This window comes from Phoca vitulina, unplaced genomic scaffold, assembly GCF_004348235.1.
Source record: "Phoca vitulina isolate PV1807 unplaced genomic scaffold, GSC_HSeal_1.0 scaffold51, whole genome shotgun sequence".
In the NCBI taxonomy this organism is placed as follows: domain Eukaryota; kingdom Metazoa; phylum Chordata; class Mammalia; order Carnivora; family Phocidae; genus Phoca; species Phoca vitulina.
In genome coordinates, this window is record NW_022589754.1 from 8,980,798 (window position 1) to 9,004,683 (window position 23,886).

The 23,886-nt window shown below is 37.9% G+C and overlaps 1 protein-coding gene across 2 annotated transcripts in view; it reads left to right on the plus strand.

Annotated features, from left to right (window-relative positions):
• Nucleotides 1-513: 513 nt before the first annotated feature.
• Nucleotides 514-23,886, plus strand: part of MAGT1 (magnesium transporter 1) — a 63,178-nt gene continuing 39,805 nt past the window's right edge. The window contains exons 1-4 of one of the 2 annotated variants that reach the window (XM_032387902.1): nucleotides 623-711; nucleotides 6,104-6,236; nucleotides 11,967-12,136; nucleotides 15,173-15,290. In XM_032387902.1, the coding sequence (XP_032243793.1) occupies nucleotides 6,198-6,236; nucleotides 11,967-12,136; nucleotides 15,173-15,290 (327 nt within the window). In that variant the 5' untranslated portion in view covers nucleotides 623-711; nucleotides 6,104-6,197. Of the gene's footprint in view, nucleotides 712-6,103; nucleotides 6,237-11,966; nucleotides 12,137-15,172; nucleotides 15,291-23,886 lie in introns of both variants that reach the window. The other variant, XM_032387901.1, reaches the window with a different exon arrangement.

Sequence of the window (23,886 nt, forward strand, 5' to 3'; positions counted from 1 at the left end):
AGGTATTCAACAAGCTCTAGCTCATTTACTTTTAAAAAGTCTTCAGTGATATTAAGTCTGTACCTGTTTTCCTGCTTTTACTTTTTTCATCTTGATTTGAAAAACTTTAGAGGCAGAATGAGGGAATAAGATAGCTAACAATCACGTGGCTAGGTCCGAATTTTCTAGAATATTACACAAACAAGGCGGATTCCAAGGTACTTCTAAATGAATGGGGAAAACATTCCATCTTAACAGCCTGAAGCCATTTTGGACTAGGAAAAAACAAAAAACAAAAACCGCAACGCTTCACAACTGCGCATGCGCCTGTACAGACGCATTACACGCCTCATCTTTGCGTAAATGAAAGGGGCAGTTAATCATCCTTAGCGGACCAATGAAAAACCACCAGATTATCCTTTTTCTATTGGCTAACGGAGACCAATTAGAAGTGAACCGTCTTTTAGCGTGCGTCTAGCGGTAGAGCGTCGTGACGTAATGTGAAGGGTCGCCCAGACGGGCTGAGCTGGACCAATGAGGCGGGACAGGGGGCAGGTTTGCCTGTTCTCACGCCCCGCGCTCAGACCCAGCCCGAGGAAAGTTTCGCTTCTCCGAGAGAGAGAAGCGAACATGGCAGCGCGTTGGTGGTTTTGCTGTGTCTCCGCGAACATGGCGGTGGCGCTGCTGCTCAGTTACGGGGTTCCCTCAGCCTCTGCCCAAAGAAAGAAGGAGGTGAGGACGCTGTTTGCAGCAACACGGGCTTTTCCCAAAGAATGGGGCTTGAGAGGGTCTGTACTCCTTCCCATCCCCTTTCACCATTGGTTCTGTGTCTTTTGGTGGCTCCAGTTTCACCATTTTTAAGAATTAGGAGGTTCGCGAGAGAAGAAACTGTAACTCCTTGTCTTCTAGGGATGTAGAGCCTGAGAGGGGTGGGGTAGATGACAACCTGGCTTCTATAGGCCTGTGCGTGTACATAGCTGAGAGTTTTGACACTACTTTGAGTATGGGCCCCATCAGGTGGTAGGGGAAGTTTGACTCTAGGTCCAGGGGTAGAATTTCTTGAATCTTTCTGCTGTCAGTAGATGTAACTCCCTTATAGACGTCTGAGAGCTATACGTTTGTAGCATTTTCGCTTCAGGAATGTGAGAATTAAACTGAAAAGCTAAACTATGCCAGGTTCATGACATTGTCCAAATAATTGATTCAAAGCAATTTGCTGGGTTGGAAGCTCTTAAAACATTTTCAATCATTTACAAATATCAAACATGCCAAGCACTGTTGTAGAAGCTTGGTATGCATAAGTGAACAAAACTAAGATTCTGTCTTTGTGGAATTTACTGACTGTGGCAAGTAGAGGAGAATAGAGTATTCTTTCCTTACCATTAAGCAATCCAAGCAAAGAAATTTTAACATTGTGTTTTGAAACATTTATGACTTAGAGCCATATGCTCTTAGAGCTTTCAGGATTACTCACAATTATTTATATTATTTATGCTCCCTGATTTTATGGATGAAGAAAACTGAGTCCTAAGCTTACACAGTTACTTGTTGGAGAACAAGGACTAAAACTCTAGGTCAGTCAGTTTTATGCTAGTTCCTGTACATTTTGTGCTGCTTCTAGTACACAACACCTGTACACGCACTTTAAAAATATCATTTAGATATTTCAGATGCTTGTCAACTTGAGCTGAATTTAAAGGAACCTATCTTTCCTGTTTCTGAATATTTGAACTATTCGATAAGAAAAAAATAAGCCAGCAAATTAAAATGAGTTACTTGTTAGTTTGGCAGAAAATAAAATAAAAACATACAGTTTTCAAAGGTATAGCAAACAGAGGATTCCAAGACGTTTTTACATGAATAACAAGATATAGAGCAATACTTTATATTTTAGATGCCTTTTATGCAAAAACACAAAACCACCCATATATAAGTGTGTATGTATGTATAGAGCAATTTTTGTAAGGATACACAACAGTCTTAAGAGTGGCTTTCTCTGGGTAGTTGGGATTGTTCATTAGGGTAATACTTTCACTTTTTACCTTATGTACTGGTATTGTCTGAATTTCTACAGTAACCACTTTTTATAAATAAGAAAAGTGAAGATTTTTTAAAACTACTGTTTTGTCCAGTTTAATTATATTTATTTATTTAATCTTTCACTGGAGTAGAAGCAGAAGGGCCTAGCAGGAGATAGATTATTTTAAAAAGGAATCAGCAATAAATTATATGCTTTAAAATGGTTAACATGGTGGATTTTATGTTATGTAAATTTTATCTCAATAAAATAGTTTAAAAAGAAATTAGATTCCAACTCCTTTCCTATGATGCCCACTTTTCAGACCCTTATTGCTCTTACAGATCTATTGCCATACTGCCTAACTGGTCTTCCTTGAACCCATCCTTCATAGTATTGCCAGAGATGCTAACATGAAAATCTGAAAACCTTTTAACCTATTTTGCAAAGTATAAAAGGACTTCTGTAGCCTGACCCTTGTCTACTTCTTCCAGGCTTATCTCAGTCCAAGCTCCTTCCTATACGAGTCATACTGAATTATCTGCCTTCCTTGATCTTTCTATATTCTCTTGCAAGTGTCTGTATTTTGCGGGACTTCTGCTGGAGTATTTTCCTTCTCTCTCACCCCACCCTGTCATTCACCTGAGGATTCCTACTCTTTTTTTTTTTAAGGTTTTATTTATTTATTTATTTATTTATTTATTATTTATTTGAGAGAGAGAGAGAGCCCGTGTGCGTAAGCATGAGCAGAGGGAGAGGCAGAGGGAGAGAGAAGGGGGAAGCAGACTCTCTGCTGAGCAGGGAGCCCGACAAGGGGCTCAATCCCAGGACCCTGAGATCATGACCTTAGATGAAGGCAGACGCTTAACTGACTGAGCCACCCAGGCGCCCCTGAGGATTCCTACTCTTCAAGTCTTAGCTCAAACATCACCTTCTTCCTCAGCCAAGCTTTTCCTGGTCCCCCCAGGTGAACTGAGATGAATTCAGCACATCATACTATCACTGTTCATATATCAGTCTTCCCCATTAGACTGTGAGTATCTTGAATATACTTTTTTTTAAAATACAGGTACCTTTAAATTAATTTTTGTTTTCCTGGCACCTAGCAGTGTCAAAAAGGTCCTTGATAAACATGAAATTAATTAAATAAATGTGTGTATATAGGGTCAGGAATCTGTTCTTTCACTTGCAGTTTGTTTAGGTTTCACAACCAAATTGGATTTTCTCATCGGTAAACAAGGAATTAATATACGATGGTAAACATGGCTTAGTTTTTATCCCTTTCCTCTGTAATTGTGGATGTTTTAGGCTGTTTAAAAAAGATTGCTGTGGGCCACCTAGGTTGCTCAGCCAGTTAAGCGTCCAGCTCTTGGTTTAGGCTCAGGTCATGATGTCAGGGTCCTGGGATCAAACACCGCTTCGGGCTCCCTGCTCAGCAGGGAGTCTGTTTCAGGATCCTCTCTCTCCCTCCCCCTTTGCCTCTCCCCCATTCCCCCACCCTGCTTGCACACACATTCTCTCTTTCTCAAATAAAAATAAATCTTTAAGGGGCACCTGGGTTGCCCAGTCGGTTGAGTGTCTGCCTTTGGCTCAGGTCATGATCCCAGGGTCCTGGGATCAAATACCACGTCGGGCTCCCTGCTCAGCGGGAGAGTCTGCTTCTCCCCTCCCCTCTGTACCTTACCCCAGCTCCTGCTCTCTCTCTCTTGCTCGCTCTTTCTCTCAAATAAATAAAATCTTAAAAAATAAATAAAAATAAATCTTTAAAAAAAGATTACTGTGATACTACTTAGAGACAATTTTAAAATATAGGTGTTCTGTTGTAGAATACTTCTTTTGGTCAATTTTTGAAAACTTTTTTTTAAATCCCAGGTCTATCCACCATAGTAGATGTGGCTTTAAATAGGTTGATGCCTGGGCTTATAATCTTTAAGTATTCCTTTTAAAAAGACACTTTTCGGGATGCTTGGGTGGCTCAGTTGGTTAAGCGTCTGCCTTCAGCTCAGGTCATGATCTCGGGGTCCTGGGATCTAGTCCTGCATCAGGCTCCCTGCTCAGCAGGGAGCCTACTTCTCCCTCTTCCTCTCCCCCCCACCCCCGGCTTGTGCACCCTCTCTCTCTCTCTGACAAATAAATTAAAAAAATTAAAAAGACACTTTTCTTAAAATATTATAATTAAAAATCACTCCAGTTCCTCCTGGTTGTCTATTAAATGTAATGCTATTCTACTTACCTGATTATTTATACCTACAATAGTGTTTTCACGGGAACATTGACTTATTCTCTAATATTTATTCAATGCCTTCTACATGCCAGGCACAATGGTTTTATCTATAATCCTCACAATAACCCTGCAGAGTAAGTATTAACCCCTTTAGAAAGATGAGGGAAGAGGGGACTGATGTTGAACAAGAGAGATTATTGGGGACTTGCCCAAAGAAGACAGCTCTAGAGACTGAGCTGGGATTCCACCCCGGTCCAACTCCAAACCCAAAGCTCTTTGCTAGGTCACAAAGACTTCTTTTGAAATGACTTGTTTTATTTTTATGATGAATTATATCCCCTGTGGTAGAAGGGAAGTTGTTTGTCCTTGCATCTGGTGTCGTTTTAGGAAGGCAGCATGATAAAAATGAAAAAGCATGGCCTTTGATAAAATGATCTATATATCTTGGTCTACTTCTGGGAATCTGTAATAGAGAAATGAAATATGGAAAACAGTGAATGCACATAGCATACTGAAACCTAGTAAAAATGATCATAATAATGCTAGGATGATAAATTTCCACCCCTTTCTCAGTTTTCAAAAAAATTTTGTAAAATTTTAAAGAGCATATATGTTAATGCAACCCTAATGATCCTTAGCCAGTTGCTGAGTTTCATTTTATCAGTAGAATGCAAAAATGCCTGTTTGCATATTGTGAAAATTAAAAATTTTTTTTTTTTAAAGATTTTATTTATTTATTTGACAGAGAGAGACACAGTGAGAGAGGGAACACAAGCAGGGGGAGTGGGAGAGGGAGAAGCAGGCTTCCCGCTGAGCAGGGAGCCCGATGCGGGGCTCGATCCCAGGACCCTGAGACCATGACCCGAGCCGAAGGCAGACGCGTGACGACTGAGCCACCCAGGCGCCCCGCATATTGTGAAAATTAAATGAGGGCTGTAAAGTGTCTAATGCCACCCCTTGCGTGTAGAAGACATTAGATGAATATTAGAAAATAAGATTGTGTTCCTCTGTGGTAGTAAAATATTTTTTGGTTGATCTTTTTTGTGATGTTCTTGTGGATATTCAGAAAGTAGAATTACTGCATATTTTGACAAGGCAGGTTATTGTTGGAAAAACTTCTACATTTTCTGACCTTGCTTTGAAAACTAACAAATGAAATTGTCACATGTACAAAAAAGTCTCTGTGATTCTTTAGAAAATACCTTATTACTAAGAATCAAAGGCCCAGGAGCAGTTGCAAAACAAATGAAGTACCCCCTAAAACTAAAACATCAAGGAGAGGGGAGAGAGTGTATTTTATCCCTGTCCAGAAAGTAGATACACTGAGAATGGAGCAGATGACATTTAAGGATTAAAAATGCTCTCTTCTCTGCTCTCTGTCTCCTTCAGTCGTTATCTGCCAGATGTGTTTCCAGATCTGTTCAGTGTCACTCTTAATTTAAGGATGGAGTTGGAAATGTATTGCTTAACCAGGATCTTATTTTACTAATGTCTGAAAACTAGTGGATGATTAAGAAAGCTAAAAATACCAAGAATTTTTATAAATAAACCCTGATGGTGTAGAACACAGATACAGTCAAATAAGTTTGGGGGAAGGGGAAGGAGGTGCATTTTAGAGGAATTCATACTGGTGATGTTTAGCTTTATTACTTCTGAAATTCAGAAGAAATCTTAATGGCAGGATCAGATTTTAGCTTTAAATGATAATGGATTCCTGTATGCTGTTTTTCATGAGAGATATTCAGGGGCAGTAGGAGAATTTGTAGTTGTTAAGACTTAATCTAGTTTACTAGAGCTAATTTAGATAAATATTATGCAAGCAGGTAGAGTGAAATTAAACTATTGTGTCACTGCCTTTTCTTGGCCCTCTTAATCCTTTATAGGCCTAAAATGTTCATCATACTTGATTATTGCTAACAAGATTAGAGATATTAATTGGCTTCCTGTTGGGATTATTTTGTGGTCATACTAATTAAAATGTTTCAAGAGCACAGAGAGTTCAAGCTTACTTTGCTGGTAAGTATTTTAATTGTGAATAATATTGCTTTTTTTTGTTTTGTTTTGAGTCGAAAAATAATGTCCAGAAAGGGGGGAAATTTATTATAAAATCCTTCCTTATGCAGTTAATGTTTTTCCATAGCAAGCCTATATTTTGTTTTGAATTAATATAATGCAAATTAAAAACTGGATGGATATATTTTCATAAATGTTTAGTAAAGCTGTTAGTGGAAAAAGTATTTGCAATAGGAGTTGTTTCCAAATCAATTGCTTTTTTTAGTTGCTGAATAATTCATTTGATAAACCTCTTACTTTTCTCTACTATAGTCCTTTGTGGTTCTTAACTTTAAAGTACTAAATAAAGGACGCAAAGGGTATGGGCAACATTTTAATCCTTTACTTTTGAAGGTTATGTCTTTGGAAGATAAAGGGATATCTGGGGAGTGCATAGTGTGACTTAGTGAAGATGCTGTAGAAAAACAAAATTTTTATTTCTGAGCCATAGCTTTTAGTACTCAAACAATGGGCTCTTGACAAAGAATGAAAGGTACCCTAAGGAAGAAGTTTCTTCAGTACTAGAGATTTACTCCAATCAAGAAAGCTTTCAACTCAAATGTGAAGAAAAGAGAAATTCCTTTATAAAACCATATACTAGAGAAGACAGAGGACTAGTGAAAGAAGTGGCTAGGACCTGTACTCTAAAAACTATAAAACATTGATGAATGAGATTGGAGATGACACAAACAGATGGAAAGATATTCCATGCTCATGGATTGAAAGAAGAAATAATGTTAAAATGTCCATGCTACCCAAAGCAATCTATAGATCTAATGTAATCCCCATCAAAGTACTAACAGCATTTAACACAGAACTAGAATAAACAATCTTAAAATTTGTATGGAGCCACAAAAGACCCTGAATAGAAAAAGCAATCTTGAAGAATAAAGCTGGAGGTATCACAATTCCAGGCTTCGAGTTGTACTGCAAAGCTATAATCAAAACAGTATGGCACTGGCACAAAAATAGACACATTGATCAATGGAACAGTATAGGAACCCCAGAAACAAACCCACAATTACATGGTCAGTTAATCTTCATCAAAGGATGCAAGAATGTGCAATGGGAAAAAGACAGTTTCTTCAACAAATGGTGTTGGAAAAACTGGACCATATTCTTACATAGCATACAAAAATAAACTCAAAATGGATTAAGGACCTAAATGTAAGACTTGAAACTATTAAACCCTAGAAGAGCACAGACAGTAAAGTCTCTGACATTGGCCTTTTTTTCTAGATATGTCTAGAAAATGTGTCTGACATTTGGCAACATTTTTCTAAATACGTCTCCTGAGGCAAGGGAAACAAAAGCAAAAATAAACTATTCAGAATTCATTAAGATAAAAAGCTGCTGCCCAGCGAAGGAAACAATCAGCAAACTAAAGGCAACCTATGGAGTGGGAGAAGATATTTGCAAATTACATATCCAATAAAGGGTTAGTATCCAGAATATATAAAGAATTTCTATAACTCAACACCAGAAAAACACAAATAATCCAATTAAAAATAGACATCTCTCCATGGAAAGATGCTCAGTATCACTGATCATCAGGGAAATGCACATCAAAACATAAATGAGATGTCACCTCACACCTGTCAGAATGGCTAAAATGAAAAACACAAGAAACAAAAGGTGTTGGCGAGGATATGGAAAAAAAGGAACCCTCGTGCACTGTTGATGGAAATGCAAACTGGTGTAGCCACTGTGGCAGTATGGTGGTTCCTCAAAAAATTAAAAATAGAATTACCATATGATCCAGTAATCACACTACTGGGTATTTACACAAAGAATACAAAAACACTAATTCAGAAGGATATATGCACCCCTATGTTTATCACAGCATTATTTACAATAGCCAAATTATGGCTATAGCCAAGTGTCTATTGATAGATGAATGGATAAATATGGATATATATATACAATAGAATATTATTCAGCCATAAGAATGAAATCTTGCCACTTGCAACAACATGGATGGAACTGGAGAGTATAATGCTATGTGAAGTAAGTCAGAGAAAGGCAAATACCATATGATTTCATTCATATGTGGAATTTAATAAGCAAAACAAACGAAGGAAAAAAAGACAAACCAAAAAGCAGACTCTTACCTATAGAGAACAAACCAGGTGGTTACCAAAGGGGAGGTGGATGGGGGGATGGGTGAAATAGGTGAAGGGGAAAAAAATAAAAAAGAAAAAAGAAAAGAAAAAAATACAGGATTTTACAAATCTGAAAAAAAATAGGTGAAGGGGATTAAGAGTACACTTAATTTTTTTTTTTTTTTTTTTAAAGATTTTATTTATTCATTTGAGACACAGAGATACAGAGAGAGAGAGAGCATGAGCAGTGGGAGAGGCAGAGGGAGAGGAAGAAGCAGACTCCCTGCTGAGTCAGGAGCCCGATGCGGGACTCGATCCCAGGACCCTGGGATCATGACCTGAGCCGAAGGCAGACGCTTAACCATCTGAGCCACCCAGGCGCCCCAAGAGTACACTTAATTTGATGAGCACTGAGTAATGTATAGAATTGTTGAATCACAAAAAAAAAAGAATTGTTGAATCACTATATTGTACACCTGAAACTAATATAGCACTGTATATTAACTCTACTGAAATTTTTAAAAAGTGTCTCAATTATTAAGATGTTATATTTGAGTTATCTAAAATATATCACATTCCTCAGTCATTCCAGGAAGATCAAGTAGTGGTTTATTATTAGGAATGATATATTTTTCCCTCTTATTTATCATTTGAATAGCTTAATGTTTATTTAATTTCCCTGTGTTATACATAGATATTTATATAACATGTAGTCCCTACCCATAAGAATGAGAATGTATAGCAGTAGTTCTGAAACTTCAGTGTATATAAAGAATCACTTGGGTTACCTGTTAAAATTTCGTATTCTCGGAACCTACTGTAGACCTACTGAATCAAATTTACTAGAGGATGAAACTTGGAAGTCTTAACATCTAACAAGCTCCTTTATACCAACCACACTTGGAGAAACATTAGTCTAGAAAGTTTATTACCCATTATGCTGAGGGCTTGCTCTGGGAAGTTTTGGTTTACTTTATCGCCACATTTTACTTTTATATTGTCTTCTGATCAGTAATGAATTAAAAAATTGGATACATAATAAGATGATAAAAACTTAAATCATACTGTGAAAATTCTTTTCAGTTTAAACTGTGGTTCTCAATGAGGGAGGATGGGAATTTTGCTCCCAGGGGTTATCTGGCAATGTCTGGAGACATTTTTGGTTGTGGCAGCTGAAGGTAGGGATACTACTGGCATCTGGTGCGTGAAGATCAGGGATGCTGCTCAGCATCCTACAATGTGCAGGACAACTCCAGACAACAAAGAATTATCTGGCTCAAGATGTCAGTATTGCCGGGCGCCTGGGTGGCTCAGTTGGTTAAGCAACTGCCTTCGGCTCAGGTCATGATCCTGGAGTCCCGGGATCGAGTCCCGCATCGGGCTCCCTGCTCAGCGAGGAGCCTGCTTCTCCCTCTGACCCTCCCCCCTCTCATGTACTCTCTCTCATTCTCGCTCTCTCAAATAAATAAATAAATCTTAAAAAAAAAAAAAGATGTCAGTATTGCCACTGTTGTAAAACCCTGGTTTAGAGTGATCTGTTTCCTCAGTATCATTGTTCCACAAATCTTTTAATTATTTGTTATACTAATCTTTTGAGAGTGTATATATTTCTCTATGGGCTTAGAGTCTATATTTGGTTTTCCATTTGTGACATATTCATTTTATGACTCTTACCAAAATTATTCTGAATCTGCTACAAAACTAATTTTTGTGCATTCTTTCTATGTTGTTCATAGGTATACTCAGGAAATATTTTTTTTTTAGTATTGGCTGAATTTAGCCATGCTTTAAAGGTAAATCATACATTTTTAGAATCCATGTTACTGTTCCCTTCCTGGAAAAACAAGTTCCATTTCTTTTTTTTTTTTAAGATTTTATTTACTTATGGGCGCCTGGGTGGCTCAGTTGGTTAAGCGACTGCCTTCGGCTCAGGTCACGATCCTGGAGTCCCGGGGTCGAGTCCCATATTGGGCTCCCTGCTCAGCAGGGAGTCTGCTTCTCCCTCTGACCCTCCCCCCCCCGTGCTCTCTCTCTCTCTTGCTCTCATTCTCTCTCTCTCAAATAAATAAAATCTTTTTTTTAAAGATTTTATTCACTTATTTATTAGAGCAAGCACGTGCATATGAACAGGGACAGAGGAAGAGGGAGAGAATCTCAAGCAGACTCCCCACTGAGCACAGAGCCCAACATGGGGCTCGATCCCATGACCGTGAGATCATGACCTGAGTTGAAATCAAAAGTCAGATGCCTAACCGACTGAACCACCCAGGCACCCCAAGTTTTGATAGTTTTTAAAAGTATAACTACTAATCTTTTGTCAGATATGTGGTTTGAAAATATTTTCTCCCACTCTGTAGCTTCTCTTTTCCTCCTCTTAAGATGGTCTTTCCTAGAGAAAAAAAATTTAATTTTGGTGAGGTTATCTTTTTCTTTTCTTTTTTTTTTTTTTTTTTTTAAAGATTTTTTATTTATTTATTTGAGAGAGAGAGCACAAGAGGGGGGAGCGGGAGAGGGAGAAGCAGACTCCCTGCTGAGCAGGGAGCCCGATGCGGGACTCGATCCCGGGACTCCAGGATCATGACCTGAGCCGAAGGCAGTCGCTTAACCAACTGAGCCACCCAGGCGCCCCTTTTTATTTTCTTTCTTATGAATCATGCTTTTTGGCTTCAGGTCTAAGAACTCTTTCCCTACCCCAGGATCCTAAATGTTCTCTCCTAATCTTTTTCCTAAACAAAAATATTTTTAAGTAAGCTGTATGCCCAGTGTGGGGCTTGAACTCACAACCCTGAGATCAAGAGTCACATGTTCCACTGACTGAGCGAGCCAGGTGCCCGTTTTTTCTTTTTTTCTAAAATTTTCATAGTTTTCATTTTTATGTTTAAGTATGTGATCCAGTTTGAGTTAAGTTTTGTATAAAGTATGAAGTTTAGTTCAAGATTCCTATTTTTGACTATGGATGTCCCGTTGCTCCAGCACTATTTGTTGAAAACCTAGCCTTGCTTTACTGAGTTTTTGCACCTTTGTGAAGAATCGGTTGGCTCTACTTAATGTAGGTCTGTTTCTGTGCCATTGATCTGAGTCTATTCTGTCATCAGTACCACTCTGCCTTGCTTATTATAGCTATATAGTAAACCTTAAAATCAGGAGTGATCCTCCCATTTTATTCTTTGTTTTCAAGTGTTTTCAAGATTGTTTTAACTACTCCAGTTTCTTTATAGGTGTGTTTTGTTTTTATTTTGTTTTGGTTTTAAGAAGCAAAATCGTGTACAAAACTAACTGGTTTAACTCAACATTCTTTGGAATCTTTGGCAAATGAAAGGTTTTATGATTTTATATTTTATTTATTAGTATAAATAAGTAATTCACATCAACAGGGCAGTATATGATTAAATCTCATCATGGAATAATAGAATTTTAAGAATAATTATCATTATCAGGCCCAATTACCAGATTTTATTTTTAGGTTTCTCACATTTTCTGTGTACCTCTACGTGTTAGTCTTGGTTTTAGGTAAGTTGCCTAGTTAAAAGGAACTTCAAATGCCATGCTAAGAGCATTAACACCACGTTCCTTCCTTTTTTTTTTTTTTTAGATGGTGTTATCAGAAAAGGTTAGTCAACTGATGGAATGGACCAATAAAAGACCTGTAATAAGAATGAATGGAGACAAGTTCCGTCGCCTTGTTAAAGCCCCACCAAGAAACTACTCCGTTATTGTCATGTTCACTGCTCTCCAGCTTCACAGACAGTGTGTCGTGTGCAAGTATGAACTTTCAACTACACTTTAAAATTAAATAACATTAGATTTTAACTGTTTCTCAATCCCAGAAGAACCAAATTAGTTCAGTGGGCACATAAACAATTATTGTATATACCTTACTTAGGATGTCTGTAGTAACACATGCTGCCCTTTCTTACAGTCATTTCTTGGTTTCCCACATTAGTCGGGGGAACAAAGAGCAAAGATAAAGTATTGTGGTAGCCATGATAGGAATAACTTAAAAACTGAATAATCATCATATAAATTGGTATCAATTTATATAAATGTATGCCAATAGGATTGATGTAGTATTTTATTATTTGTAAGTGCTTTCAGTTTCATACTCTTATTTTATAGAACAACCCCAGAAGGTAAGTAAAGCAAGTATTCTCTCATTTATGAAGAAATAGGTCCCAAAATCTTTTAACTGGTCTGTGCAAAGCTAGAGATAATTATTAATGCAATAATGGTAGCTACATCCAAATTTGGAATTACAGGAGAACATTTTTAGAAAATAAAGATGTATGATTTAGAGATGTTTTCTTTTTTCTAGATTATTTTGTAGTGATTGAAAACCTTGGAAATGGAGACTAATCTCACTTAAACTTTCATCAAACAATGGTTTATTGATTTTATTTTACTGTTTCTGAGTAATTTTAGGAACAAAGATTGATATTTCTTTAAACAAAAGGACTGTATTTCTTTATTTTTTTTAAAGATTTTATTTATTCATCAGAGACAGCGCAAGAGCAAGCACAAGCAGAGGAAGTGGCAGGCAGAGGGAGAAGCAGCAGGCAGAGGGAGAAGCAGGCTCCCCACTGAGCAAGGAGCCCAATATGGGACTCGATCCCAGGACTCTGGGATCATGACCTGAGCTGAAGGCAGATGCTTAACCAACTGAGCCACCCAGGTGTCCCAGGACTATATTTCTTTAAAACAAAATTTAAAGTAGTGGGTACTAAATAGAATAGCTTTTGCTTTTTGGTATTTTTTTAACTTATAACTTATATTTTTAGATCAATATGTGTGATCTGGGAATTCATGTTAAATAAAATGACAGAGCTACCCGGTGAAGAACTAATTTAGTAAAATCTTGAAGGCTTTCCAAGTTCTGACAGCCTGTGGGTCCATGTGAAGGATTAGACAATTTTTTTTTTAGAATATGCATTACGTTACCCCAAGACTTGCTAACTTTTCTTAAAGGATTTTCCCCTCAGAGGTAGGAGATAGTCAAGGTATTTGATCCCAGAGTACTTATTTTTGAGTACATATGCTGGATAGTAGGTATTAATTATGCATAAACTTAAAATCTAGAATCACAATTTAGTCATTTCAGCAATCAGGAGTATACAAAAATGTTAGGGAACAAACACAAACTCCTTCATAATTCTGTACTAAATGCAAATTAATGACATTTATTATTAACCTAAGTTTTTATTAGTATCTTACTTTCTATAAGACCGAATTTAAAATTAGCTCGCATTTTCCTAAACTCATTCAAAAAATAAAAATTAACAGCAATGTGTATAATACTATATATTTGGTGCTATCAGGATGAGAAGTATAAGATGCCCTACCTTATCATATGGCTAGGGAAATGAGTTCCACACGTGAAAATTTAGCTGGCAATATAAGGCAATTTATAACTAAGTACCAAATGGGTTATGTGCATAATAAATACTATAAAATTTCAGGGAGGACATATAACAGGAAGATTAGGGTTGGTCTAATGGAGAAGAAAGGATTTGTATTAGGGCTATACAGATGGATCAGATTTAGATAGAAGTGGGATATTTTGGTTAGAAGTAAAGATGTGTGCAAGGGTACAGAGATGGTGGTAAATAAAATGCTGGAATTAAGAGATCCTGTTTTATATTGATTAGTAGTAAGGCTACGTAAAAGTTAGGTGCCTTATTGGAACTGGATGATAAAGAACCTTGAATAACCAGTGAAAAAGCGTGGAGACTGTTCCGAAGGTAGTAGAAAAACAACAATGGCTTTGGAGAAGAGTAGGAGTTTAAGAAAACTAGTAATTTAAGAAGACTGATGTATATTGCAGCATAAGAATGATTGGAAGAGGAGAAACTAGAGTCAGTATTTTAATATTCTAATGTCAGATATTAAACATCTGCCTTTAGCTGATAGCAATAAAAATAAATGGGAAGGGTTGGAGTTAAAAGATAATCACAAATGAAGAATTATCACATCTTGGAAACTGAAAGCATATGGGCAATAAGGGAAAAGTCAAACATGACTTGAGGTTTCAATTAATCTCAATTCCCTAGATTCTTTTTATCTTTCACCCTGATAATTCATCTGACTGTATTTTTATTTACTAAATAATAGCATGTTATATGTTAGATTTATAAAATGGGTTACTATTATAGTCTACTTCCTCTGGAAATACTTGAACCTTGTCTTTGAACACTTAAAAGAAATTTAGGGTATTAAAAATTGTTGTACAGACAGTTAGCTGGATTTTACCAATGACTACTTAAAGAGCTTTGAGATAAGAAACAAGCACAAAGTGTAAAGCTTAGTCAAGGATCTACTTTCTGTTGAAATCCCCAACACTTAGGATAAGGCTTCTCTTATGCCAAAACAATGGCAATATTTTCCAAGGTTTGTCCTAACCCTGTCAGCAGAACCTGACTGGTGTTTGTTTCTCTCTCTCTCTCTCTCCCTCTCTGTCTCTATACCTCTCAAAATATTTCCCCAATTGGAAAAACTGCTATTGCTTCTTTGTTTGTTTTTTTTTTTAAAGATTTTTATTTATTTATTTATTGAGAGAGAGAGAGAATGATAGAGAGAGAGCATGAGAGGGAGGAGGGTCAGAGGGAGAAGCAGACTCCCCGCTGAGTAGGGAGCCTGATGCGGGACTCGATCCTGGGACTCCAGGATCATGACCTGAGCCGAAGGCAGTCGCTTAACCAACTGAGCCACCCAGGCGCCCCTCTTTGGCTCTGTTTTACTGCTGATAAATTAGATTGCTTTTAAAAGTGTTTTATATGTTATCTTCACAAATCTGATTGTATCCAGGCAAGCTGATGAAGAATTCCAGATCCTGGCAAACTCCTGGCGATACTCCAGTGCATTTACCAACAGGATATTTTTTGCTATGGTGGATTTTGATGAAGGCTCTGATGTATTTCAGATGGTAAGATCTTTGGCTTATTTTATTAAGTAAGGATAAGTTAACTATAGATAAAGTGGAATATATCTTTTTCAATAGCCACAAGAAGTTTTATTTATATATTCATTGTTATCTAAGTATACTGGGTATATAATGTTATATTGCTTTCAGGTGTACAACATAGTGATTTGACAGTTCCATACATTACTTAGTGCTCAACATGATAAGGGTAGTCACCATCCATTACCACACAAGGTTATTACGATATTATTGACTGTATACACTGTGCTATACTTTACATTTCTGTGACTTACTTATTTTATAACCAGAAGTTTGTTCCTCTCAATCCCCTTCACCTATTTTGCGCATCCGCCCTTCCCTCTGGCAACTAACCACATTTGTTCTCTGTATTTCTGAGTCTGTTTGTTTGTGGGTGTGTTTTTTAGATTCCACATATAAGTGATATCATATGGTATTTGTCTTTCTTTGTCTGACTTATTTCGCTTAGCATAATACCCTCTAGGTCCATCCATGTTGTCATAAATGGCAAAATTTCATTCTTTTTTATGACTGAGTAATATGTGTGTGTGTGTGTGTGTACATACATGCATACATGTCATATCTTTTCTATCCATTAATCTATCGATGGACATGTGGGTTGCTTCTATATTTTGGCTATTATAGATGTCTCTGCAATAAATAGGAATGCATATATCCTTTCTAGCTAGTGTTTTCATTTTCTTTAGGTAAATACTCAATAGTGCAATTCCCGGATCATGTGGTATTTCCATTTTTAATGTTTTGAGGAAGCTTCATACTGTTTTCCATACTGGTTGCACCAATTTACATTTCCACCAACAGTGCACAAGGGTTCTCTTTTATCCACATCTTCACCAACACTTGTTATTTCTTGTCTTTTTTATTTGAGCCATCCTGACAGGTGTGAGGTGATATCTCATTATGGTTTTGATTTGCATGTCCCTGATGATTAGTGGTGTTGAGCATCTTTTCATGTATCTGTTGGCCATCTGTATGTCTTCTTTGGAAAAATGTCTATTCAGGTTCTCTGCCCATTTTTATTTATTTATTTTTATTTTTTTTAAGATTTTATTTATTTGACAGAGAGATAGCAAGAACAGGAACACAAGCAGGGGGAGTGGGAGAGGGAGAAGCAGGCTTCCCGCTGAGCAGGGATCCCAATATGGGACTCGATCCCAGGGCCCTGGGATCATGACCTGAGCTGAAGGCAGAGACGCTTAACGACTGAGCCACCCAGGCGCCCCGTCTCTGCCCATTTTTAAATTGGATTATTTGGTTCTTTTTGGTGTTGAGTTATGTAAGTTCTTTTTTTTAAAGATTTTATTTATTTATTTGACAGAGAAAGACACAGTGAGAGAGGGAACACAAGCAGGGGGAGTGGGAGAGGGAGAAGCAGGCTTCCTGCTGAGCAGGGAGCCCGATGCGGGGCTCGATCCCAGAACCCTGGGATCATGACCTGAGCTGAAGGCAGACGCTTAACGACTGAGCCACCCAGGCGCCCCTGTAAGTTCTTTATGTAGTTTGGATATTAACCCCTTACTGTATATGTCATTTGCAGGTATCTTCTATTCAGTAGGTTGCCTTTTCATTTTGTTGGTTTCTTTCACTATGCAAAAGCTTTTTATTTTGGTATAGTCCAATAATTTATTTTTTATTTAATTTCCCTTGCCTGAGGAGATATATACATAAATATGTTTCTATGGCCAATGTCCAAGAAATTACTGTGTATGTTTTCCTTTAGATATATGGTTTCATGGTTTCATTTAGGTCTTTAATCCATTTTAAGTTTATTTTCGTATATGATGTAAGAAAGTGGTCTAGTTTCATTTTCATGTAGCTGTCTAGTTTTACCAGCACGATTTGTTGAAGAGACTGTCTTTTCCCCTTTGTATATTCTAGCCTCCTTTGTCATAGACTCATTGACCATATAAGCCTGGGTTTATTTTTGGGCTCTCTATTCTCTTCCATTGATCTATGTGTCTGTATATGTATATGTACCATAATGTTTTGATTACCTAACCTTGTAGTATATCTTGAAATCTGGGATTGTGATATATCCAGCTTTGTTCTTCTTTCTCAAGATTGCTTTGGCTATTTGGGGTCTTTTGTGGTTCCATACAAATTTTAGGGGTATTTGTTCTAGTTCTGTGGTAAATGCTGTTGGTATTTTGATAGGGATTGCATTGAATCTGTAGATTGCTTTGGGTAGTATGGACATTTTAACAATACTCTTCCAGTCATTGAGCATGGTATATTTTTCCATTTGTGTTGTCTTCAATTTCTTTCACCAGTGTGTTATAGTTTTCAGAGTAAAGGTCTTTCACCTCTTCAGTTGTATTTATTCCTAGGTATTTTATTCTTTTTGGTATAATTGTAAATGGGATTGTTTTCTTAATTTTTCTTTCTGCTACTTAGCTATTAGTGTATAGAAATGCAACAGATTTCTGTATATTTTGTATTCTACAACATCACTGAATTCATTACTAGTACTAATATATTTTTGGTGGGGTCTTTAAGTTTTTCTATATATAGTATCATGTCCTCTGAAAATAGTGACAGTTTTACTTCTTACCAATTTGGATATATTTTATTTCTTTTTTTTAAAGATTTTATTTATTTTTGCGAGAGAGAGAGAGCACACATGAGTGGGGGGACTAGGGGCAGAGGGAGAAGCAGACTCTCCACTGAGCAGGGATCCCGATGTGGGACTCAATCCCAGGACCCTGAAATCATGACCCAAGCCAAAGGCAGACACTTAATTGACCGAGCCACCCAGGTGCCCTGGATATCTTTTATTTCTTTTCCATGTCTCATTGCTGTGGCTGGGACTTCGAGTACTTTGTTGAATAAAAGTGACAAGAGTGGATATCCCTAACTTGTTGCTGATCTTAGAGGAAAAACTTTTAGTTAATTTCACCATTGAATATGTTTGCTGTGGGTTTTTCATATATGGCCTTTATTATGTGGAGGTATGTTCCCTCTAAAGCCACTTTGCTGAGAGTTTCCGTCGTGAACAGATGTATATTGTCAGATGCTTTTTCTGCATCTGTTGAGATTATCACATAGTTGTTTTTTTTTTTTTTAAAGATTTTCTTTATTTGACAGAGAGAGACATAGTGAGAGAGGGGACACAAGCAGAGGGAGTGGGAGAGGGAGAAGCAGGCTTCCCACTGAGCAGGGAGCCCGATGCGGGGCCTGATCCCAGGACTCTGGGATCATGACCTGAGCTGAAGGCAGACGCTTAACAACTGAGCCACCCAGGCACCCTGAGATTATTACGTAGTTTTTAATCCATCCTCTTGTTAATATGATGTATTACGTCGATTTGTGAATATGGAATCATCCTTGCGTCCCTAGAATAAATTCTAGTTGATTGTGGTGAATGATCCTTTTAATGCATTGTTGAATTCAGTTTGGTAATATTTTGAAGATTTTTGTGTCTGTGTTTATCAGAGATACTGGCCCGTAGTTTTCTTTATTGTAGTGTCTTTAATCTGGTTTTCGTTCAGGGTAATGCTGGCCTCATAGAGTAAGTAAATTTGGAAGATTTCCTTCCTCTTCTATTTTTTGGAATATTTTAAGAATAGGTATTAATGCTTTTTTTAAATGTTTGGTGTAAAATTCACCTGTTAAGCCATCTGGTCCTGGATTTCTCTTTGTTAGGAGGGAATTTTTTTAAGATTTTATTTTTTTATTTGAGAGGGAGAAAGTGAGCATGCATGCACAAGCAAGGGGGTGGGCAGAGGGAGAGGGAGAAGCAGACTCCCAGCTGAGCAGGGAGCCCGACATGGGGCTTGATCCCAGTACTGTGGGATCATGACCTGAGCGGAAGGCAGTCGCTTTAACCGACTGAGCCACCCAGGTGCCACTGTTGGGAGGGTTTTTTTTGATGACCATTTTAATTTCATTACTAGTAATGAGTCTGTTCAAATTTTCTATTTTTTCCTGATGCACTTGGGAAGATTGTACATTTCTACGAATTTATCAGTTTTTTCTTTGGTTGTCCAAATCGTTGACCTATAATTTTCAATAATATTCTTTCATAATCCTTTGTATTTCTGTGGTTTTGGTTTTTATTTCTCCTCTTTCATTTCTGATTTTATATATTTGCATCCTCTCTTTTTGTGTTGATGAGTCTGATAAAGGTTTATCAATTTTTTTCATCTTTTCAGAAAACCAGCTCTTGGTTTCATTGATCTTTTCTATTGTCTTTTTTTTGGTCTTTATTATATCTTTATTTCTGCTCTAATCTTAATTATTTACTTTCTTCTACTAACTTTGGGCTTTTGTTGCTCTTCTTTTTCTAGTTCCTTTAAGTGAAGGTTAGATTGGTTTTTTTTTTTATTTCTTTCGGTAGGTCTTTTTTTTTTTTTTTTTTTTTTAAGATTTATTTATTTATTTGAGATAGCGAGAATGAGAGAGAGAGAGAGTACATGAGAGGGGGGAGGGTTAGAGGGAGAAGCAGGCTCCTCGCCGAGCAGGGAGCCCGATGCGGGACTCGATCCAGGGACTCCAGGATCATGACCTGAGCCGAAGGCAGTCGCTTAACCAACTGAGCCACCCAGGCGCCCTCTTTCGGTAGGTCTTTATTGCTATAAATTTCCCACTTGGAATTGCTTTTACTGTGTCCCAAAGATTTTGGACTGTTATTTTTCGATTTTCATTTGTCTCCATATATTCTTCAGTTTCCTTTTTGACTTTTTTGTTAACCCATTGGTTGTTTGGTGGCATATTTTTTTAGGTTCCATGTCTTTGTGTTTTTTGCTAGTTTTTTTCTTGTAATTGATTTCTACTTTCATACCATTGTGATTGAAAAGATGCTTGAATATATACAATGGAATATTACTCAGCCATCAGAAAGGGTGAATACCTACCATTTACATCAACATGGATGGAACTGGAGGGTATGATGCTAAGTGAAATAAGTCAATCAGAGAAAGACAGTTATCATTATAGTCTCACTCATATGTGGAATATAAGGAATAGTGCAAAGGACAATAGGGGAAGGGAGGGAAAACTGGGAAGAAATCAGAGAGGGAGACAAACCCTGAGAGACTCTTGACTCTGGGAAACAAACTGAGGGTTGCGGAAAGGGAGGTGGGTGGGGGGATGGCGTAACTGGGTGATGGGCATTGAGGAGTGCACGTGATGTGATGAGCACTGGGTGTTAGACGCAACTAATGAATCATTGAACGTTATATCAAAACTAATGATGTACTATATGTCGGCAAATTGAATTTAAATTAAAAACAAGAAAAGATGCTTGATATGATTCCAATCGTCTTAAATTTTGAGACTCGTGTCTAGCCTAATTTATTATCTGTTTAGGAGAATATTCCATGTGCACTTGAAAAGAATGTGTATTCTGCTGGATTTTTTTTAGATAAAATGTTCTATATATGTCTGTTAAGTCCATCTGGTCTAATGTGTCATTCAAAGCTACTGTTTTTTTATTGATTTTCTGTCTGAGTGATCTTAATTTTTTTTAAGATTTATTTATTTATTTATTTGACAGAGAGAGAGGGAACACAAGCAGGGGGAGTGGGAGAGGGAGAAGCAGGCCTCCAGCCGAGCAGGGAGCCCGATGCAGGGCTCGATCCCAGGACTCTGGGATCATGGCCAGAGCGGAAGGCAGACGCCTAACGACTGAGCCACCCAGGCGCCCCCTGTCTGAGTGGTCTATCCGTTGATGTCAGTGGGATGTTAACATCCCCTACTATTATTGCATTACTGTCAGTTTCTCCCTCTATATCTGTTAATGTTTGTTTCATTTATTTAGGTGCTCCTATGTTGGGTGCATATTTACAATTGTTATATTCTCTTGTTGATCTTTTTATCATTATGTAATGTCTTTTTACAGTCTTCTGTTTTAAGTCTATTTTCTCTGATTTAAGTATACCTGGATTTTTTTCCTGCTTCCATTTTCATGGAATATCTTTTCCACTCCTTCACTTTCAGTCTGTGTGTGTCTTTAGGTCTGAAATGAGTATCTTGTAGGCAGCACATAGATTGTTCTTGTTTTTTTTTTTAATCCATTCAGTTACCATATATATTTTGATTAGAGCATTTAGTCCAGTTAAAGTAATTATTGATAGGTATGTACTTATTGCCATTTGTTAATTTTTTCTGGTTGTCTTTATACTTCTCTTTTCCTTATTTTCTTCTTCTCTTCCCTTGTGGTTTGATGGATTTGGCTAGTGTAATGCTTGGGTTATGATGTCCTGTTTTACATTTTTTTAAGTTTTTGTGTAACCCTTGAGTAATTTTTGTAGATATAATTGATTTTACTTCTTTTGTGTTTTAACTTCCATGCTGGCTTTATAAGTGAGTAATCTACTGCCTTTACTATATTTTTGCTTTCACCATTGAAATTTCTTCATTTTATACTTTTCTTACTTCTAGTTATGGCCTTTTTCCACTTAAAGAATTCCCTCATCATTTATCGTAAGTTTGGGTTAGTCATGATGGACCTCTTTAACTTCTTTTTATCTCAGAAACTCTTTATCTGTTCTTTAGTTCTGTTGATAAACTTGCCCAGTAGAGTATTTTTGGTTGTAGGTTTTTTTTCTTTCAGCACTTTGAATATATCATGCCATTCCCTTCTGGCCTGCAAAGTCTCTGATGAAAAATCAGCTAGTAGCCTTATTGGGTTTCCCTAGTATGTAACTGTTTTTGTTTCTCTTGCTGCTTTTAAAATTCTTTATTATTAATTTCTGTCATTTTATTTTTTATTTTTTATTTTTTTAAAGATTTTTATTTATTTATTTGACAGAGAGAAAAACAGCGAGACAGAGGGAACACAAGCGGGGGCGTGGGAGAGGGAGAAGCAGGCCTCCCGCTGAGCAGGGAGCCTGATGCAGGGCTCGATCCCAGGACCCTGGGATTGTGACCTGAGCCAAAGGCAGACGCTTAATGACTGAGCCACCTGGGCACCCCAATTTCTGTCATTTTAATTATTATGTGTCTTTGTGTAGATCTACTTGGGTTCATCTTGTTTTGGACTTTCTGTGCTTCCTAGACCTGGATGTCTTTCCTTCCCCATATTAGAGAAGTTTTCAGCTATTATTTCTTCAAATAATTTTTTCTGCCCCTTCTCTCTTTCTTCTCCTTCTGGTATCCTTATAATGCAAATGTTATTACACTTGATGATGTCAGAGAGGTCCCTTAAGCTGTTCTCTTTCTTAATTACTCTTTTATCTTTCTTCCTGTTCAGTTTTGTTGCTTTCTATTACCCTGTCTTCCAGATTGCTGATCCATTCTTCTGTGTCTCCCAATCTGCTGTTGATTCCCTCTAATGTATTTTTTAATTCAGTTATTGTGTTTTTCAGCTCTGTCGGGTTCTTTTTTTTATATTTTTTTATCTCTTTGTTGAAGTTCTCACTGAGTTCATCCACTCTTTTCTCAAGTCCAGTGAATACATTTACGACCATTACTTTGAATTCTTTATTGGGCATACTGCTTATGTCCTCTTTGTTTCACTCTTTTTCTGTGATTTTGCCTTGTTCTTTTATTTGGGACACATTCCTCTGTCTCCTTGTTTTGTCTATTTCTCTGTGTTTGTTAATGTGTATTAGGTAGGTCAACTACATCTCCTAGTCTTGAAAGTAGTGGCCTTGTGTAGAAGAGGCCTCATGGTGCCCTGTAGCACAACCACCCCTGTTCACCAGAACCAGGTGCTTCCTGTGTGAGCTGCATGTGCCCTCCTTTTGTGGATGAGCTATGATGACTGTGGGCATGCTGGTGGGCAGGGCTGGCCCTCAGCCCATCTGGCTTCAGTGACCTCCTTCACTTACTGCAGCTGCACCGGGCAGGGTTTTCTTCCCACACTGTTCAGAGGCCCTGCTGCAGCATTCACGAGCTTGCTGTTGGGTGGGTCTGGCCCCAACCCTCGTTGTCTACAGCTAGGTTCTGTGATAGCTGCAGATGCAGGGAAGGGCAGGGCTGGCTCTTTGCATAGTCATCTAAGAGGCTCAGCTCTAGGAATTGCAGGGATGCTGTTGTGTGTGGTTATTTCCTCCCCGTCCCAGGGCAGGAGTCACTTTGGAGGTTCCAGCTGAGGCTGCCTGCCAGGTGTGGTGGGGCAGGAGCCACTTTGGAGGGATACCTGCCAAGGTGAGTGGGTTGAGTGGGGCAGGTCTACAGGGGAACACCAGGGCTGGGCATGTGACAGTAACAAGGTAGGTTGAAAGTGTTTGAACTGGCTCCCACAAGTGTGTGACTGTGTAGGCTGGGGAGGGCAATATAAATTGTGCCTGCCAGCACTTTTGTTCCCACAGAAATCTGTAGATCCCTGCCCCTCCAGCACATATCCTAAAATTAGTGAATAAAATTCCATCACGTATACCCCAGGTGCTTTTCAAACTGCTGCTTATATTTATATTTCAGACTGAGTTATTTAGTGCGCTGACTCTTTGAGGACAGGGACTCATTTTCCTATTTCCTTCTTGCTCTCCCAGAGTTCAGACCCACTGATTTTCAGAGCAAGATGTTATAGGGACTCATCTTCCCAGTGTGGGCCCCCAGGGCCAGGGAAGCACTTTGTGGGATCTGATTGACTGCCTTACTCCTCTGTGCTCCTAGT